The sequence below is a fragment of the Salvia splendens genome, chromosome 8 (assembly GCF_004379255.2).
Source record: "Salvia splendens isolate huo1 chromosome 8, SspV2, whole genome shotgun sequence".
NCBI lineage: Eukaryota > Viridiplantae > Streptophyta > Magnoliopsida > Lamiales > Lamiaceae > Salvia > Salvia splendens.
In genome coordinates this window covers 25,287,454-25,304,404 of record NC_056039.1, presented here as the reverse complement: position 1 = coordinate 25,304,404, position 16,951 = coordinate 25,287,454, and the positions used below count along the sequence as shown (strand labels likewise).

General features: G+C 36.0%; 1 protein-coding gene, 1 long non-coding RNA gene and 1 pseudogene across 2 annotated transcripts; 1 reads left to right on the top strand and 2 right to left on the bottom strand.

The window, feature by feature from the left end:
- Window positions 1–7,976: 7,976 nt before the first annotated feature.
- LOC121745971 lies at window positions 7,977–8,372 on the bottom strand. The gene has a single exon (XM_042139920.1). It carries the CDS (start codon window positions 8,370–8,372, stop codon window positions 7,977–7,979), a length of 396 nt encoding a protein of 131 aa, XP_041995854.1.
- Window positions 8,373–12,242: 3,870 nt separating this feature from the next.
- On the bottom strand, window positions 12,243–16,340 carry LOC121743791. The gene is made up of 2 exons (XR_006038327.1): window positions 16,233–16,340; window positions 12,243–13,187 (listed from the first exon to the last, which is right to left on the bottom strand). It is a non-coding gene; the product is annotated as an uncharacterized LOC121743791 (long non-coding RNA).
- LOC121743788 lies at window positions 13,181–16,944 on the top strand (annotated as a pseudogene).
- The last annotated feature ends 7 nt before the right edge of the window (window positions 16,945–16,951 follow it).

Genomic DNA, 16,951 nt, shown 5'->3' with positions numbered 1-16,951 from the left:
TGGTGGAAAGTAAACCAACAAAGTGGAATGTGGCATGCAAAAATTCAAAAGAGGGGGGAGGGTGACGACGGAACCAGACAGTTTGTATTTGGAAGCTCCGAGCTACACTGAGGAAGCACGACCACAAATGGGAAATCAGACAATGGGTTGATAGACACACTTTTGTAGGTAATCCTAACTCCATGGACCACGCCAAAGTTTCATCAGCAATGGTGGTTGTGTGCATTAAGCATCATATTCTAAAGGACCCCGAGTACCCTAACTCCATTATTGAGGATGTGAAGCAAATGTATCATGTTGAAATATCCTACAAGAAATCATGGTATGCTCGGAGGAATGCTATAGAGCTTGTTTTGGTGGATGAGAGTCATCATTCGAAGATTTGCCTAGTTATATGATTGAGTTACAAAAGTGCACCCGTGGAACAATTGCTGAGTGACATCATGGTGAAAGACATAGTACCGAGACACGAAAGTTGTTCAAGTATGTATTTTGGGCATTCGGGCCGTGTGAGGAGGCTTTTTAGCTTTGCAAGCCAGTGCTAATAGTTTACAGAACTCATTTGCATGGAAGGCTCAAAGGTAAACTTCTTTGCGCTGTTGGGTTTGATGCAAACAAGAAGTGCTTATCTGTTGCTTACGCCATTGTTGATATTGAGACTAGTGATAGTTGGAATTGGTTTATGAAGTTAATCAAACTTCATGTAATGAAAGGCAATGGAAACGTTTGCATCATATCTGATAGACACCCAGGGAGGTACCACCATGGACATTGGAGTGTTTAATAGGGAAACTTGTTCTTTATTCTCGCGGTCGATATAGAAGACCAAGGATACTGAACCAGATGGATGAAAATGAACATGATCAGCCAAGGCGACAGAGGAGTTGCAAGAACTGTGGGCAAGTAGGGCACGACAGGCGTAACTGCACAACAGGGCGCATTGTGTGATTGTTTGTAGTTTGATTGTGGTTTGTTGTTGAACATTATTACTATTTTATGCTGGTTTGTAGTTGAACTTTATTTACTATTTGATGGTGGACTGTACTTGAACTTTGGACAAGTAGGACAATTTTTACTATTTGATGTTGGTTTGTAGCTGAACATTAATACTCTATGATGTTGGTTTGTATGTGAACTTTATTTACTACTAATTAGAAAATTTGATGAGATTTAATCGAAGAGTTAGAATTCTCAATTAAGTATATCAACTGATTGACCAATTAATTGAATATATCAACTTATAAAAATTAATTTTGTTTGGCAAATTGTGGAAGATTAAAACATTTTAATTAGAGTTTCATTTTGTATTATTAGAATTAAGAAACAATTGAAATCCCTGTAAACACACGATATACATAAGTTAATGAGAAAGAATAAAGGTTTAACTTACATTATTGCACACGATGTCATACCATCATACTCTACCCTATCAACCACCTCGGTCGAATACTAGGTATCATCTCCCATGCCCACATCTGTAGCAGGGCCAATGTGCCACCGATATCTTTCCTCTTTTGACATGAAGCTTCACAAAGGTAGTGATATAAAATGGCGAACGCTGCTGCACCCCAGCTAAGTTGTGAACACTGATTCTTGTTAACTAGTAATAGAATGTGGTAGAAGGGAATTTTTCTCCCCGAAGTGTCTGAGATGATCAAACAACCTAATAGGAGTAGCACGAATATACGTGCATGCTGCATGTAATGATGCTTAGGTAGATCGTCGTCAAGACGGCGGCTAACGACATCCTTCAGTGTAGTGGCATAAAATTTTCCCAACTTCAATTCAACCTGACTAGGTTCTATACCCTAAAACGACAAACACGTATCCACCCAATACTGCCTCGGGTGGTTCACTTGTGGAAGGATTACAGGTTCACCATCGACCCTTAAACCCTAAAGCGCCTCGATATCTTGAAGGATCACTGTAGCTTCACCAACTGGAAGGTGAAACGTGTGTGTCTCGGGACGCCACCTCTCAATCAATGCGCCAATAAGTGAAGCGTCCAACATCTTCGGCTTTCCACTGTGGTACATGCCACCGAATCCAATTCGTTCTATATGCCCCAACACTCGATCATGCATAGGAGCTTGAAAAATATTATTATCCAATTTGCGTGGGTTGGAAGGTGTTGGTATTAATCCCAGAGATTATGCTTTCATTTATGTGATGCGGTTGCAAGTATAGGAAACTTATCAATCATACACCACTAACTTTTCCAACCCACTATTCTTTACATTTTCTTAAAACCCTACCTACAATAAGAATGACTCCTATTGTGGGATGAATGGAGTACAAAAGAGTGTACAAACCTTGGGCAAAAGGCAACAGGGATAGAGAGAGATACATATCCCAAAGATTATCTACTCAACAAGCACGTAAATTCACTCACGAACCAAAGTATGAAACGAGACTTATCAATCATACACCACTAACTTTTCCAACCCACTATTCTTTATATTTTCTTAAAACCCCTACCCACAATAAGAGTGACTCATATTGTGGGACGGATGGAGTACAGAAGAGTGCACAAACCTTAGGCAAAAGGCAACAGGGATAGAGAGAGATACATATCGTGAGGGGAGGGAACGACGGCGGCGGCAAAAGAGTCCAGAACAACAGTGGAGGTTCATAATGGCGAGTCAGAGTATCCATGACTCCTAGCTCAACTGGTTGAGAATGGAGGCAAGGATACCACCCATCCAAGAGGTCTTAAGTTCGAATCCTGGATGGTGTAACCTGAGATTAATTTCCCCTGTGGGCCTTTACAAGGCTTGTTGCCTTGGGGCTTGGCAAGCTGATGAGCCTTGACCCGTCCGGGACAGCGCTGGTCTACGGGACGAACCCGTCGGAGGGTGGTTGGTCTACGAGCTTGACCAAGGCTAGTTCACGAGACCGAATCCGGTTGGAGGGAGGCTAGTTCACGAGCCACGAGGGTTGGGAAGGGCTAGTTAGCTTGCCAAATGTATCACGAACTCCGATGTATGTGTGTGTGTGTGTAAAAAATGGCGAGTCAGAGTTTCGTTCGTGTTTGCTGCGGTTTTAAATTTTCAATTGAGATACACATTCTAAGAATGCGTAATACCCATTGATATAATAAAAAAACAACCGATTTATGGAAGCATTTTTCCCGAATCACCCATTTATAGAATTTTGTCCTCACTATCAACTATCTATCGATTATTTTCTCTTCAGTTTTGGCTCTTTATTAATTTTTGAATCCTCTAAATATATTATAAGAAAATTGTGCAAGAACACAAATGGAGCAGTTCAATTATCATGATTGTTTGTGATTAAAGATCATGACCAATCTTATCTCTTGTTCTGTTGTGTTTTTCTCAAAAGATCCACCCGTGACGCCTTCGTTATCTCATAACTAACCATCTTATATTCACCTTTTGACTAATTTAATCATATTGTAGCTAATCTCATAATTGCATATTATCTTGTCTAACTAACCAAATGCCAACAAAGTAAACCATAATATCATTTCAGACATTTAAATTATAAAAAAAAAATATGTCAAATCCAATACTAGAGAAAATATTATACTATAAAATATGTCCTCCAACTACAAAATTTAGGCAAAATCATTATGAGCAGTGAAAAAGGACCACCAGCGTGATTAAAGCAAAATCAAGGGATTTATGATTATATTTTTAAAATTTAGGGACTATTAACACATAATTCGGGAACTAAATACGTAGTTCACTCATTTTAAAATATGGAGTATATAGTAGTTGTTAAATGACACGGATTTGTTTTTCTATTTGACATATTTCGCACGAAAATTTGATTTTGGAATCAACTTTGTCCTTTTGACTGAAATTAGTATAAAAATTTATGTTAATTAACATGCAATTCCACCTTAGTTTTTACTTTAATTGGAGAATATATGTTTCTTTAGGAAAATTAAGTTTAGATAATTGTGATAACCTTTTTAAATGTTGTAACAACGATTCAGGAATTTTTATTGTTTTATTATGCTAAAATAGCCGAAAATGATAGACAAAAATATTTAGTTTAACACTTCTAAAAACAAAACGAAAAAATTGATTTTGACTTTTTGACAAGGATATATAAAGTTCGACACAATCTTTGTTTCAATCGTTCAACGCTACTCCATTCGTCCCATAAAAATAAGGTCACTTTCTTTTTTCGTCAATCTTATAAAAATATCTCATTTCATTTATAGAAACTTTATAAACTTCTCCAAAACTCATTAACTATATACATCAATTTATTTACAATTTATATCACTCGTGTCCACCATTAAATACTATTCCCTCCGTCCCATAATAGATGACATACTTGGAGAATGACACGTGGTTTTAGGAAATACTCCCTCCGTCCCGCACTACTCGCACTTATTTCCTTTTTGGGCGTCCCAAGTTACTTGCACTCTTTCCATTTTTAGTAAAAAATTTCACCTACAGCCGTCATTTTTGACTTTCCTATACACTCATTCCTTAATCTCCGAGCCGAAAAGGAAATGAGCGAGTAGCCCGGGACGGAGGGAGTATTATTTTTTGGGTTAGGTGGAGAGAAGAAATATTATATTTATATTAATGTGAGAGAGTGATTTTTCTATAAAAGGAAATGTGATATCTTTTATGAGATAAACTAAAAGGAAAATGTGACATCTATTATGAGACGGAGGGAGTAATTATAATGTGAGTCCTACTATTCACTAAAACTATTTTAACCATTCTTTTGATTTCTCTTACTTTATCAATTATACATTAACTTCCATGTTGTCCCAAATATCCTTATTTTTTTAAGGATGGAAGGAGTATTAACTATTCTACTTAAAGGTATATATTTGTTTGTACAGGAAAGGAATCTATTTCTCAATTATTAAATTTCTTCATATGGGTGAATAATAAAGGAAAGTAATTAAATCTCTAAAAGTAAAAAAGTTTGTTAACATAACATTTCAAGATTGTGACTTCTTAGTACAACTAAGGTATTCTTTGTCTCTGATTTTAAAATTATAGTAATAAGAAACGGGAAAGTACATTATCTCTCTCACTTCTATTTATTTATGTTGTAGATTTCTTTTCCTTTTTCTCACTATCAATTTTTGACTTGTATCTCGCCTCAATGGTACGAAACTAGGGTCGTCGGCGTCGTGAAAGGCAACCGAGATCCGACTGAATTGAATTGTTCTATTTGCAGAAGACGATGATTGGGATGGAGAAAGAGAGATATTATTTAAATTGATAAATGTCATGCTACAAATGAAGGGCTTATTCCCTATTTAAACTACGCCTATTACAATTATGCAATTAAAATTCAAATATCATTAGCTTGTTTAACATTTCGTTAACTCCCATTATTGTAACAAAAAGTTGTTACTCGGTCTTCCCCTAGTTGGCGCAATCGTCTAAGAGCATTCACAATGGCCCGTGTCACCAACCGTGCCACCGCCGTGTGGCTCGACGGTCGGGGACGGTGCCACTGCGCGCGCCGTGCCAAAAAAGGGGTGGGGAGGGGCGCCGTGACTTCGTCGGTGGCTCAGCGCCTATTGCGCGCAATTCGACCGCCGTTCGATTTTGATTTTTTTTAATTTGAACTCTATATATTCACGTTGTTGCACTTCATTTTATTCACACTTCTCGTTCTAGTAATTTACAATTTTTGTTTAAAATTTTATTGTAGTATGATTGTATTTCCTTCTTATTATGTCCAATTAATTTCGCAATCATTGTTTTAAATATTTGATGAAATACCAACAAATTAAAATGAACTAAAATGGGAGGGCTGAAGGCCATTGTAGGGCTGTGGGTACTTTTGGGAGGACTTAATGATGTGGAAGGGGGTATTTTTGGGAGAGTTGTGGGAAGACTATTGGAGAGCAATAGCTCTTCCCATGCACAAATTTCTCTTCTTATTTCCTCTAATTCTCTCCTTTTTATGGACATCTCTCCCCTTCATGTTCCATGTATCATTGAAATCATTTGACCATCTCTATTAACAAAGTGCTCCATTCGTCTCATTCAAGATTTCCACCTTTCCTTTTTTGTTTGTCCAATTCAAGATGTTCATTTTCTATATTTTGGATTAAATCCCTCTCTCCTCTCTCCCCATTAAAATATTCAACCACTTTTACACTCTATTTTATCACAAACAACTATTTCACTTAAAACATCGTGCCAATCAAGAATGTTGCCATTTTGAGCTTGATGGTGGAAGTAAGATTTTGGATTCATTAGCAAATTTATGATTTGTTACACAACCTGATAGTTTTTTAAGATTTGTTTTCGTGTCTATTTTTTTTTGAAAATATTATTACTATATTTTCACATTCTTTTTATTTTTTTTTATTTTCATTTAACACAAATTCAGTTTGAAATATTATATCTCATAATTAAATAAGTATTATGTTTGATTTATGAGATTGAATATTACTCCTATAACTTATCATGATCATATGATAATGATTCATAGTCACCCCTCCAACTAAAATCCCACATTTTAATCTTGTATGGATAATCATATGATAATGAGTCATAACAACCTAATGACATCTAAAGGAATTATTAAATCTAGTTATGGGGGTAAATCAGGGTACACAGTAGCCCGTTAAAGGGGAGGCCTTAACCCACTGGCTGCCAGAAGCCCATCTCCCAAGGCCTCACACTTGTGCCTGAGAGATGGAAGTAACTGCACGATAACAGTGAGATTTGAACTCCGGCTCATTGCAGCAAGATCTGCCCCTCCGTTGCCAACTGCGCTATGCCCCTGCGGGCCTACTTATTGCATTTATAATCATATATAAATAGGGGCACAATACACGATGCCTCTATTTGTTTCTACTGAGCTAGCCTTTTGTTCACACTCCCTCCGTCCCAAGTTGATTGAGTTGTTTTTTTTTACACCCGTCTTAAAAAATGATACTCCTAATAAATAATTAAAGTCCAAAGAAAGTAGCGTAACTCTTATTTACATTACTCACTCTCTTACATTATTCTCTCTCGACATTAACTATTTATTAGTACCATTTTCTCAAAACGAGTGCAATAGAAGAACGAATCAACTACCTTGGGACGAACGGATTATATATTGAATAAGAGGATTTTAGAAGTAGTTACTCTCTTAACATTACATACTCCCTCCGTCCCACCACAAGTGATTAATTTTCCATTTTGAGTTGTCCCACCACAAGTGATCAATTTCCTTTTTTAGCTAAAAACAAAACATCAACTATCTCTTACTTTATTCTCTCTTTCTTACTTTATTCTCTCTATATCTCTCTTATTTTTTCTCTCTCGTACTTTACTCTCTCCACTTTAACTAAATACATATCATTTTCTTAATTCTCGTGTCCAAAAGAAATCCATCACTTGTAATGGGACGGAGGGAGTATATTCTATTCAAAATGAAAAAATGTTTAGGCATTAAAGAAAAATACTCCCTCCGTTCCGCCATAGTTGAGGCATTTCTTTTTGGCACGAAGTTTAACAAAAAAAATATTTATTGTGTTAAATGGGGGGAGTGAAAAGTAAGAGAGATGAAAAAGTAGAAAAATGAATAAAGTGGAGAGAATGAAGTGAGTTCATTATTATTATTATTATTATTATTATTATTATTATTATTATTATTATTATTATTATTATTATTATTATTATTATTGTTATTATTATTATTATTATTATTATTATTATTATAATAATAAAAAACGCCCTTTGTGGGCGGGAGGTTTAGGCAGACCTCCAACCCGTAAATAATATCAAGATAAAATGTTCTAACAACATGATCTTAGCCCAAAAGTGACTAGGATCTAAACAAGAACATGAAGAAGTCAAGTAGAGGTCCCACAAGTCGAGATCCTCCGTACTATCAAGTGGAAAAAAAACTGACTATATATATACGAGGGAGAAACGAAAAATTATCAAAACCAGCCACCAAAGAAGCTGGATCAACCCACATCTCTACGTCGGAAACGGAAGTTAGGATATCCCAGCTGGTCCATCCTAACGAGCGCCTTCAGAACCGAGGCGCAGAGATTTGATCATAGTAAGTAAGGGCAGGGGTCTGAACCCCCTACCTGCAAGAAATTCAGCAGCTCGGTTCCCTTCTCTGTAGATGTGTGAGAACCGAACATGTCGCTGAGAAGTCATACTCCGGATCAAAGCCATGTGATGTCTGAAATCCGCAGCGCCAAGCTGTCTAGATGACAACAATGTAACCAGAGCCGCTGAGTCAAGCTCAATCCAGATGTGTGTCGAAAGCTCCATAGCCATCTCGAACCCCCGAATCAGAGCCAACAGCTCCGCCTTAAAGCTCGATGATGCGGCTATTGGAGCACAGAAGGCACGCAAAAGTCCTCCATCAGAGCCTCGAACCAATCCTCCCTCCCCCGCCTCCATTGTTGATGTAAGAAGGCATCGTCAGTGTTTAGCTTCACCCGAGGGGCATCAGGGGATGCTATAGGACTATGAGTGACCGCAGAACACGCTGTATGGGGGAGAAAGGCATGAAATCAACCGACGGCGAGCATCCCCTCCAGTGGGTCGGGGTGATCTTGCCGGCCAAGACAAGCACGTGCAGGTGGTGAGTGACCTGCTAAATAACATGAGAGTGACGAAAAGGACGACCGCCATGCTTGCAGCCGTTCCTCTCCGTCCAAAGAAACCAAGCAATCAAACAGCCATATAGAGAAATGACATAATTATGAAGGAATTTTTGAAATGGTAAAATAACTCAACTATGATGGAATTGAGAGAGTATATTTTAATAGAATTATTAAGATAATGTTACTTTAATTTATGTGCTCCATGTCTAACTTTTATATTTTGTTTTTATTGAATATTTAAAGATTATTTGTAGCTTATTTACACACTTTGCTATTTTAATTAAATACACTCAGTAGTATTTTATATAACATTTTTTGATGTATTTTGTATATATTTGTAATTTATTACTACATCCGTCCATGAAAAATAGACAAAGTTGTAAATGGAATGAGTTTTAATGTGTATTTAGTAAAGTAAGAGAATGAGGAAAAAGGTGGTATAAGTAGTGTTAGTGGATTGTTGTATCTATATTTATAATGATTGTAGGTTAGTATTTGTTAACATGCTTTCATATCTAATTTTGGTGCAAAAATGGTAAAATTAGTCTATTTCTTGTGAACAGATGTAATAGAATTTTGTAAATAATACTCCCTCCGTCCCCAAAGAATATGTACTTTGGGGTTTACACGAGTTTTAATGTAAAATTGGTGAAGTAAGAGACAGATAGAGAGAAAAAGTAAACAAAGTATTGTTAGTGGAGAATGAGTCCCACCTCATTAGAGAGAAAAAAAAACTTTCCAAAATTAGAAAGTGCATATTCTTGTGGGACGGACTAAAAAGGAAATAGTGCATATTCTTGATGGATGGAGGAAGTAAAAATTTTTAAGTACTAAAATAATAAATATACTAAAATTATCATAATCGTAATTAGTATTGTGCATTAGAGAACGGATGATGTGATAATCTATACGTTTGGTACTTGTTTATTACTTTCTTCATCCCAACTAAGTTAAATCATATTTTTGGTTGAGGGATTCCAACTAAGTGGAGTCATTTCATTTTTTGACAAAAAAACAAAACATCTAATTGGTCTTACTTTATTCGATAACCTCATTTACTCTTTCTTTATATTTCATATTTTATTCCACTCTTCTATTTTTCAACACAATTTTTTTTAATCTTGCCCCCAAAATTTTTGACTCGATAGGGACAGAGAAAATACTATAAATTAATTATATTATCATCCTTTGTATCGTATTAAAACCAAATGAGTAGTAGAATTTCTAGAATCTTTGCAATTCAGACCATGGAAAAATAAAATTGACAGAAATCATTTTCCCTAATACCTAACATTTTTAGTTTCCATCAAACAAGCAGACATTGTCCCCAGAGTCTTTGTTTAAGAATCCCTATCGTTCTACCAATACTTCTCTTTATTCTCTCAGTCACTCACAAGTCACAACACCCTAGTCTCATTGACCTTTTCATTTAAGTGAATGTAGTTCAAAATTTAAGTGAATGTCCTAATGAAATAATGTTCTAATGTGGCAATATACTAGTGAGCTTGTGTAGCTAAATTCCCCTTGCATATTAGCTTGTCGATCTTGTCTCATTGTCAGCCCAACCGCATCATGTCAAGTCACTAGCTTTTGGCCAGAAATCTTGGAGGGAGTAATATATTTATTTCTTAATGACAAACTATTATAGAGCAAAGATTACCAACTGATTTTCCTTTAGTAAGCCTAAAAATTCTGTTAGTAATGTATTTTACCAAATACCAACATATTTGAGTTGGATAGCACAGTGACATAAAAAGCATCGTCCATAAAAATTTACCGATGAATTGAGTTTATCGGAGGACCATCTTGAGATGTCTGTTACGCATGTTTACCAACTGATAGGTGTTTATAACCTAGTTTTGACAACAATAAGAGGAAAACAAGCAACAATAATAATCAACAAAGTCACAATAACAATAGTTTGATATCAAGTACTACTATTAGTTCAAACAACCGATGTAGTAATGACGACCACATTGTCTATTGGTAAATGCCAAAGACGATTCCTAACGACATCATTCGTCTGTAATTTGTTGCCGAAATGGACACTGTTTTTGATGCATCGTCTCAAAGTTTGTCGATGAATAGGTTTGTTGTTTGATTCTCGAATAAAAGCTCAATCGAGGAAGAATATTTAGATCATCAAAAAATAAATATAATGCATATCTATTCGTTTAAAATACCATGTGTTCAAAGGCAAAAATTGATTAAAAAATGAAATACTCAATTTCCTCAAATAGCAAGTAATATCCCACCCAAATCACCTATAAATAAGCCAAGCCATCTCATCTCTAAATCAGTGTGAAAAAATAGTGAGCATTGAAGCAAACATGTCATTTGCCATCATCACTGCCGTATTTCTCCCTCTCTCTCGCATTCCTTTTCACCAAAATTTGACAACACAAGCTCTTTATCCCGCACCCATTAAGCAAATCAAACCAAAGCCTAGTAGCCGATGTTATGGTAAAATTTCACACTTAATATAACCATTTTTTATTTATATTTTTATCCAACTTCTTGTACTCACAATACTGTCTTTTATTCTTTGCATTGTAAACATTTACTTAGTAACTTTCTAGGGTATTAATTCCAATTCTCCTATTAGTTTTGGTAATAATGTCAATCCTTATATAAAGGGATTAAATTATATTTATGCAATGTCTTTTAATATTAATGTGTGTGTGTTGTGAATATTAATGTTTTATATAATGTCAAGTGAATTATATTTTTAACTAAAAAAATATTAAATAAATTGAAAATGAATTAGTTTATTCTTTATTGAAGCATTATTGAATAAGTTGAAAATGGTAATAAGGTCAATCCTTATACAAAGAGATTAAAACAAACTATTTTCTTTTTCCTAAAAAACATCCTAAAGCTTTAAACACAAAAAATAATACAACTCAACTTAGTTGAAACAAAGGAAATACTATTTTTTCTATTAAACCGAACGCGCGTCCACAGGAAGCATAAAATACGCAGAGGGAATTTGCAGATGTCAATTAGCAGCATCAAGAAATTCGGACGGTCAAACTCCAATTAATCTGGTGAGCTTTATAATTTCTTTTTGTGGTGTATAAGCTCACCTTATATTTGAAAACTACAAATTTTACCCCAACCATTTGCATTAGATTTAAGTTTTACATCATTTTTGAGTATTTGTCTCATAAAAATTTTGTAGTAAACACCATATTTGGTGTTATTCCATTGAAAACTCCAAAAATGGATTTGAGTTTAGTGTATGGTAGGAAAAATTGTCTACACAAAAAATGAGCTTTGGTGCGTGATTGGAGATGGCCTAGCACCAAATATTGTGTTACTGCAAAAATTTTATGAGAGAAATACTCAAAATTTATGTAAAATTTGAATATGGTGTAAATGGTGAGTAAAACTAGTTATTGGTATGACATATACTCAAAAATGGATGAGTTTAGTATAAATGGTTAGAGATGGCCTCACAAATCTCATAGTGCTATCACATAATTAACCATATTTCGAATATTTCTTATTGTGTTTTGGTAATTATGTATTTTTAGTTATAATACATACACACACACTCGTGCTCACTCAATGAATAACTAGAACCTCAATTTACTAGTTGTAGGGAAATAACCATACAAATTCAACAGTGTTTCATCATAATTCAGGAAGAACTATAGGGATATGATCGATTGATAACTTTTTAAAATTTATAAACTAACAACTATTTCAACAACTTATGTTATATATGTCAACACAAAGACATTTAGGTCTCGTTTGATAACTAAGTAATGCCTAGAAATAAATATGTATCTCCATATTTCCATCTGTTTGATAACCTATTTAGCCCACCACACCATCCCTTGTTTATTGATATGGCCTATCTAGGCCCGCTGAAATAGGCTGGAAATGTGTGGGTTTGTATCTTACAATTTTTGTGGGATAGCAATCCCGACTTGTATTGTGTACCTAGAAATAGAAAACTATACCTTTCATACCCTTTGTCATTCAACCTTCTTTCATCCCCAACTCTTCTCCAAGAAAATCATACCAGCAACTACGAAAGTTTCTTTAGCTGGTGCGGTCGATCAAGTCAAGGAGCTCGAGAGGCAGCTCAAAGAGATGAAGTGTTTCCTCCTAGATGCTGACAAAAGACGACATAAAAACAGAACAATCTCCAATTGGATCTCAGAGATCAGAGATCTCATCTACAGATCCGAATCCGCCATTGAAATATACGCAGCTTATCAAGTCTCTTCAAGGAGAAGAGGCCTCACACAGTTCATTCACAAATATTCCTGCATTTTGACAGATTGCAGCTCACTCCATCAATTAGGCTCCGAGATTTCACAAATTACATCGAATCTGGAGAGGAAACATCATAAAAAGAAGCATAATCATCAATCCAAATAGAGAAGGGGAAAGCTCGGCTGGAAACAAGATGTCCAAGAAGACTTTCCCCAATTTGGAGATGGCAGATTGATTCCTAGGCATGGAGGATGAGGTAGAGTAGCTTGTTCATTACCTAGGGAAAGATATAGAGGATTGAATTATATCAGTCTGGGGAATGGGAGGGTCACACAAGACCGCCATTGCCAAGAAGCTCTACAATGAGACAACTGACTTTAATCTGTGGGCGTGGGTATGCATTACTCAGAGTCAGTTGGGGATTATAAACATTCAGAAGGACAAATATGTAAATATATATTATTATCTTAATATGAAAATTTCCTATCAAATATGGGTGGCTGATATAGAATTATTTACCTAGTTTATCAAACACATGGAACCAAAGTCATTTTGTTCCACAACTAGGACATTAATCTACATCGGGCCCTATCTTGATAATATCCCTTAGCTATGTCTTCTGTTCATATAAATATTGATGTCAACAGAAGACATGTATGTTAACTAAATAACTATATTAGTTAACATACAAATATCTTCGTGTAGGTTGTTGAGATAGTTGTCAGTTACCAATTTAAGAAAGTTATCAAGCTAACAGCACCCCGGAACTATGTGTAAGAAACATTAATTACTCTCAAAATAAATCTCCATTTGTTCATTGAGTCGCTCGATCTAATAAGACCCGATCCAACTAACAACATACTACTAGTCAACAAAATATTCATTTGTTCAAGACTGACGAAATAGATTCCAAGTTACCACAAGCGTTGTCCTATATCTTGTAGTAATCCTGATTTGAACAAAATATTCATTTGTCCTATATCGAGGTTTGATTCTGAATTCGTTTTTGGTTCTGACACCAAATATATGTATCAAAAGAAGATAGAATCGGAGAAGATACGGTTGATTGAAATGATTGGTTTGATGTTCCAAGACATGGACGATGGCGAGATAACTGTGTGTGTGTCACCATACGACACAGCATGGGTAGCGCTCGTGGAAGGCCACAGTTTCGAACGAGCCTAGACTGGATTTCTAACAACCAGTTGGATGATGGATAGTGGGGTGATCGCAAACAACACTGCTCTTCAGCCTTAACTGGGACAAACTATTGGATTTGCGAAGCCAGGGTGCGTTTCTTTCGCCCGCCGGCAATCACTACCTACGCTCTCCAACATACCAAATACGAGTTATGCCTTGAGTTTCTGCTCAAGACTGTCAAGATATTCAATGGCAGAGGTACAAGTATGCTTCTCTCTTCTTTTTTCGCAACATTGAAAACCTACTTACAAATAATGCCCTGTCGACATGTTTGAGCATCTATGGTCTGTGGATCGCTTGCGGAGATTAGGAATTTCTCGATTTTTTCAGGTTGAAATTGAAGAATGCCTTGACTATGTTTACAGGTACTAGTTAGAGCACTAATATAGATTAACGAATATAAGCCCCATAATTGTTTTAAAAATGATTTGATTGATATTTCACCAATTTGGTATACACTATATCTAGTTATTTGATATGTATGAGATGCTACAGATACTGGACAGAAGGAATTTCAATGGGATTCAGGCTGTTAAGGCTGTACGGTTTCAATGTTTCTATAGGTACACAAAATGTTCACTGCTAACCCCTCCCCCAAACTCGAACAACAAAGTATACCAACATTTTATTTCACTCACAGCTCTCTTTTTCCCTTTTATCCAAACAGATGCTTTCAAACCATTCGAGGAAGCTGGAGAATTCTACAGCTTACCAGGAGATATGACCCATGCTGTTACGGGATTGTACAATTTGTATAGAGCTTCTCAACTTATGTTCCCTCAAGAACACATACTTCTTGATGCCAGAAACTTCACAGCTAACTTACTGCATCAAAAAAGACCTACTAACTCAATAGTAGACAAGTGGATCATTACCAAAGACCTTCCCGGTGAGGTGGTCTACGGATGCTCCAGATTCTATTTGAATTATGTTCTATTTTATCAGTTCATCTAGCAGTCCTTCCCTAATTAAAGTTGTTTTGCATAAGAAATTAGTACTATCTATAATTCTAATAGGTGGCATATGCATTGGATGTCCCATTCTACGCTAGTCTGCCACGGCTGGAAGCACGATTCTTCTTAGAACAATATGGGGGTGATTATGATGTTTGGATTGGGAAAACTTTGTACAGGTAATTAATTTATTCTCTATCATTTCATTTGCAATCCTAGTAAATATGTATCGACCTTTTTCGGGATGGGTTCAATATATATCAGGTTATTTTGGGGGAGGTATAAACATTTCAAAATTCGGGGTCTTTCGGGGCATAAGCAATAAAAATGGCAAGGTCAACCTAACTCGGTCCAAGTCATGGGATACTAACCATCTTGTTATTCATTCACAGGATGTTATATGTGAACTCCAACACATACCTTGAGCTGGCAAAATTAGATTACAAACATTGTCAGTATGTGCATCAGTTGGAGTGGAATAGCATGCAAACGTAAGAAAACATTTTGGGATAATCAAAATGTAATAAATACATAAATCTTTCTTTGATGTGGTTGTAGATGGTATAGAGATTGCAACCTAGGGGAGTTTGGGTTGAGCGAAAGAAGCCTTCTCCAAGCTTACTACATAGCAGCCTCAACTGCATTTGAGCTGGAAAAATCAAGTGAGAGGCTAGCTTGGGCTATAACAACAATTTTAGTTGAAACAACCAAAAACTCTCCGATGAACAAAAGAGAGAGTTTGTTGATGAATTTGAAAACGGAAGCATCATTAATAACCAAAATGGAGGAAGGTGGGAACATGTCTCTTAACTTATTTCTAATAAATGTATAAGTAAACTTTCAAGAATGCTTCTAATGAAAGAAAATGCCCATATCTGCATATGTATATCAATTACCAGACATAAACCGGTAAACAGATTGGTTGAAGTTTTGATCAACAATGTAACCTCTCTCAACTTATTTCTAATAAATGTATAAGTAAACTTTCAAGAATGCTTCTAATGAAAGAAAATGCCCATATCTGCATATGTATATCAATTACCAGACATAAACAGGTAAACAGATTGGTTGAAGTTTTGATCAACAATGTAACCCTGGTGGCAGAAGGCAGAGGCACATATGAGCAGTTGTCTAATGCGGTAACTCTAGAACTCTCATACTAATTCAAGATTACGTTCTATACAAACATAAGATTACAACTCAGCAGACTCGTGTACCCTACATGATATATTCAGTGGAAAAAATGGCTGAAGACATGGGAAGAAGGAGGTGACCTGGGGGAAGCAGAAGCACGGCTTCTCCTGCACACGACTCATTTGAGCTCCGGATTGGATGAATCATCATTTTCCCATCCAAAATATCAGCAGCTCTTGGAGGCAACAAGCAAAGTCTGCCACCAGCTTCGCGTATTCCAGAATGTAAAGGTTAGAGGAAAAGTTACCTTTTACACTTGAAATTTTTGGAGTTTTCCCTCCAAGCAATTATACTAAGATAATACATCCACATCCAAGCAGGTGTATGATGCACAAGGGTCTACAAGCCGACTGGTAACTGGGACAACTTTCCAAATAGAAGCAGGCATGCAAGAACTAGTGAAATTAGTTTTCACAAAAACGTTGGAAGATTTGCCTTCTGCTACCAAGCAAAGCTTTTTCAGTGTTGCTAGAAGTTTCTATTACACTGCCTATTGTCATACAGACACTATAGACTCCCACATGAACAAAGAATTGTTTGAAAAAGTTGACTAGATTTCCAGGAGAGAGCCCGAATAAATCATGTGTATGATAAGCGAAAAATACATTGCACAAGAGAGTTTCAATAACAAACTATTAAGTAATCTGCAGTTTCTCTATGGATATTGTCTCCTACACCATTCCGTACTTCAAATTTTATTTCCCACTTTTCCTATTACATTAAGATTGGGATACATTATGTCAATCGTATTCATGATAGTGAACATTTTACACATAACATCATATACACATGGATCTAA

Bases quoted from the DNA above. Each gene is read 5' to 3' on its own strand.
- LOC121745971 (XM_042139920.1), bottom strand. From the start codon at position 8,372: ATGGAGGCGGGGGAGGGAGGATTGGTTCGAGGCTCTGATGGAGGACTT.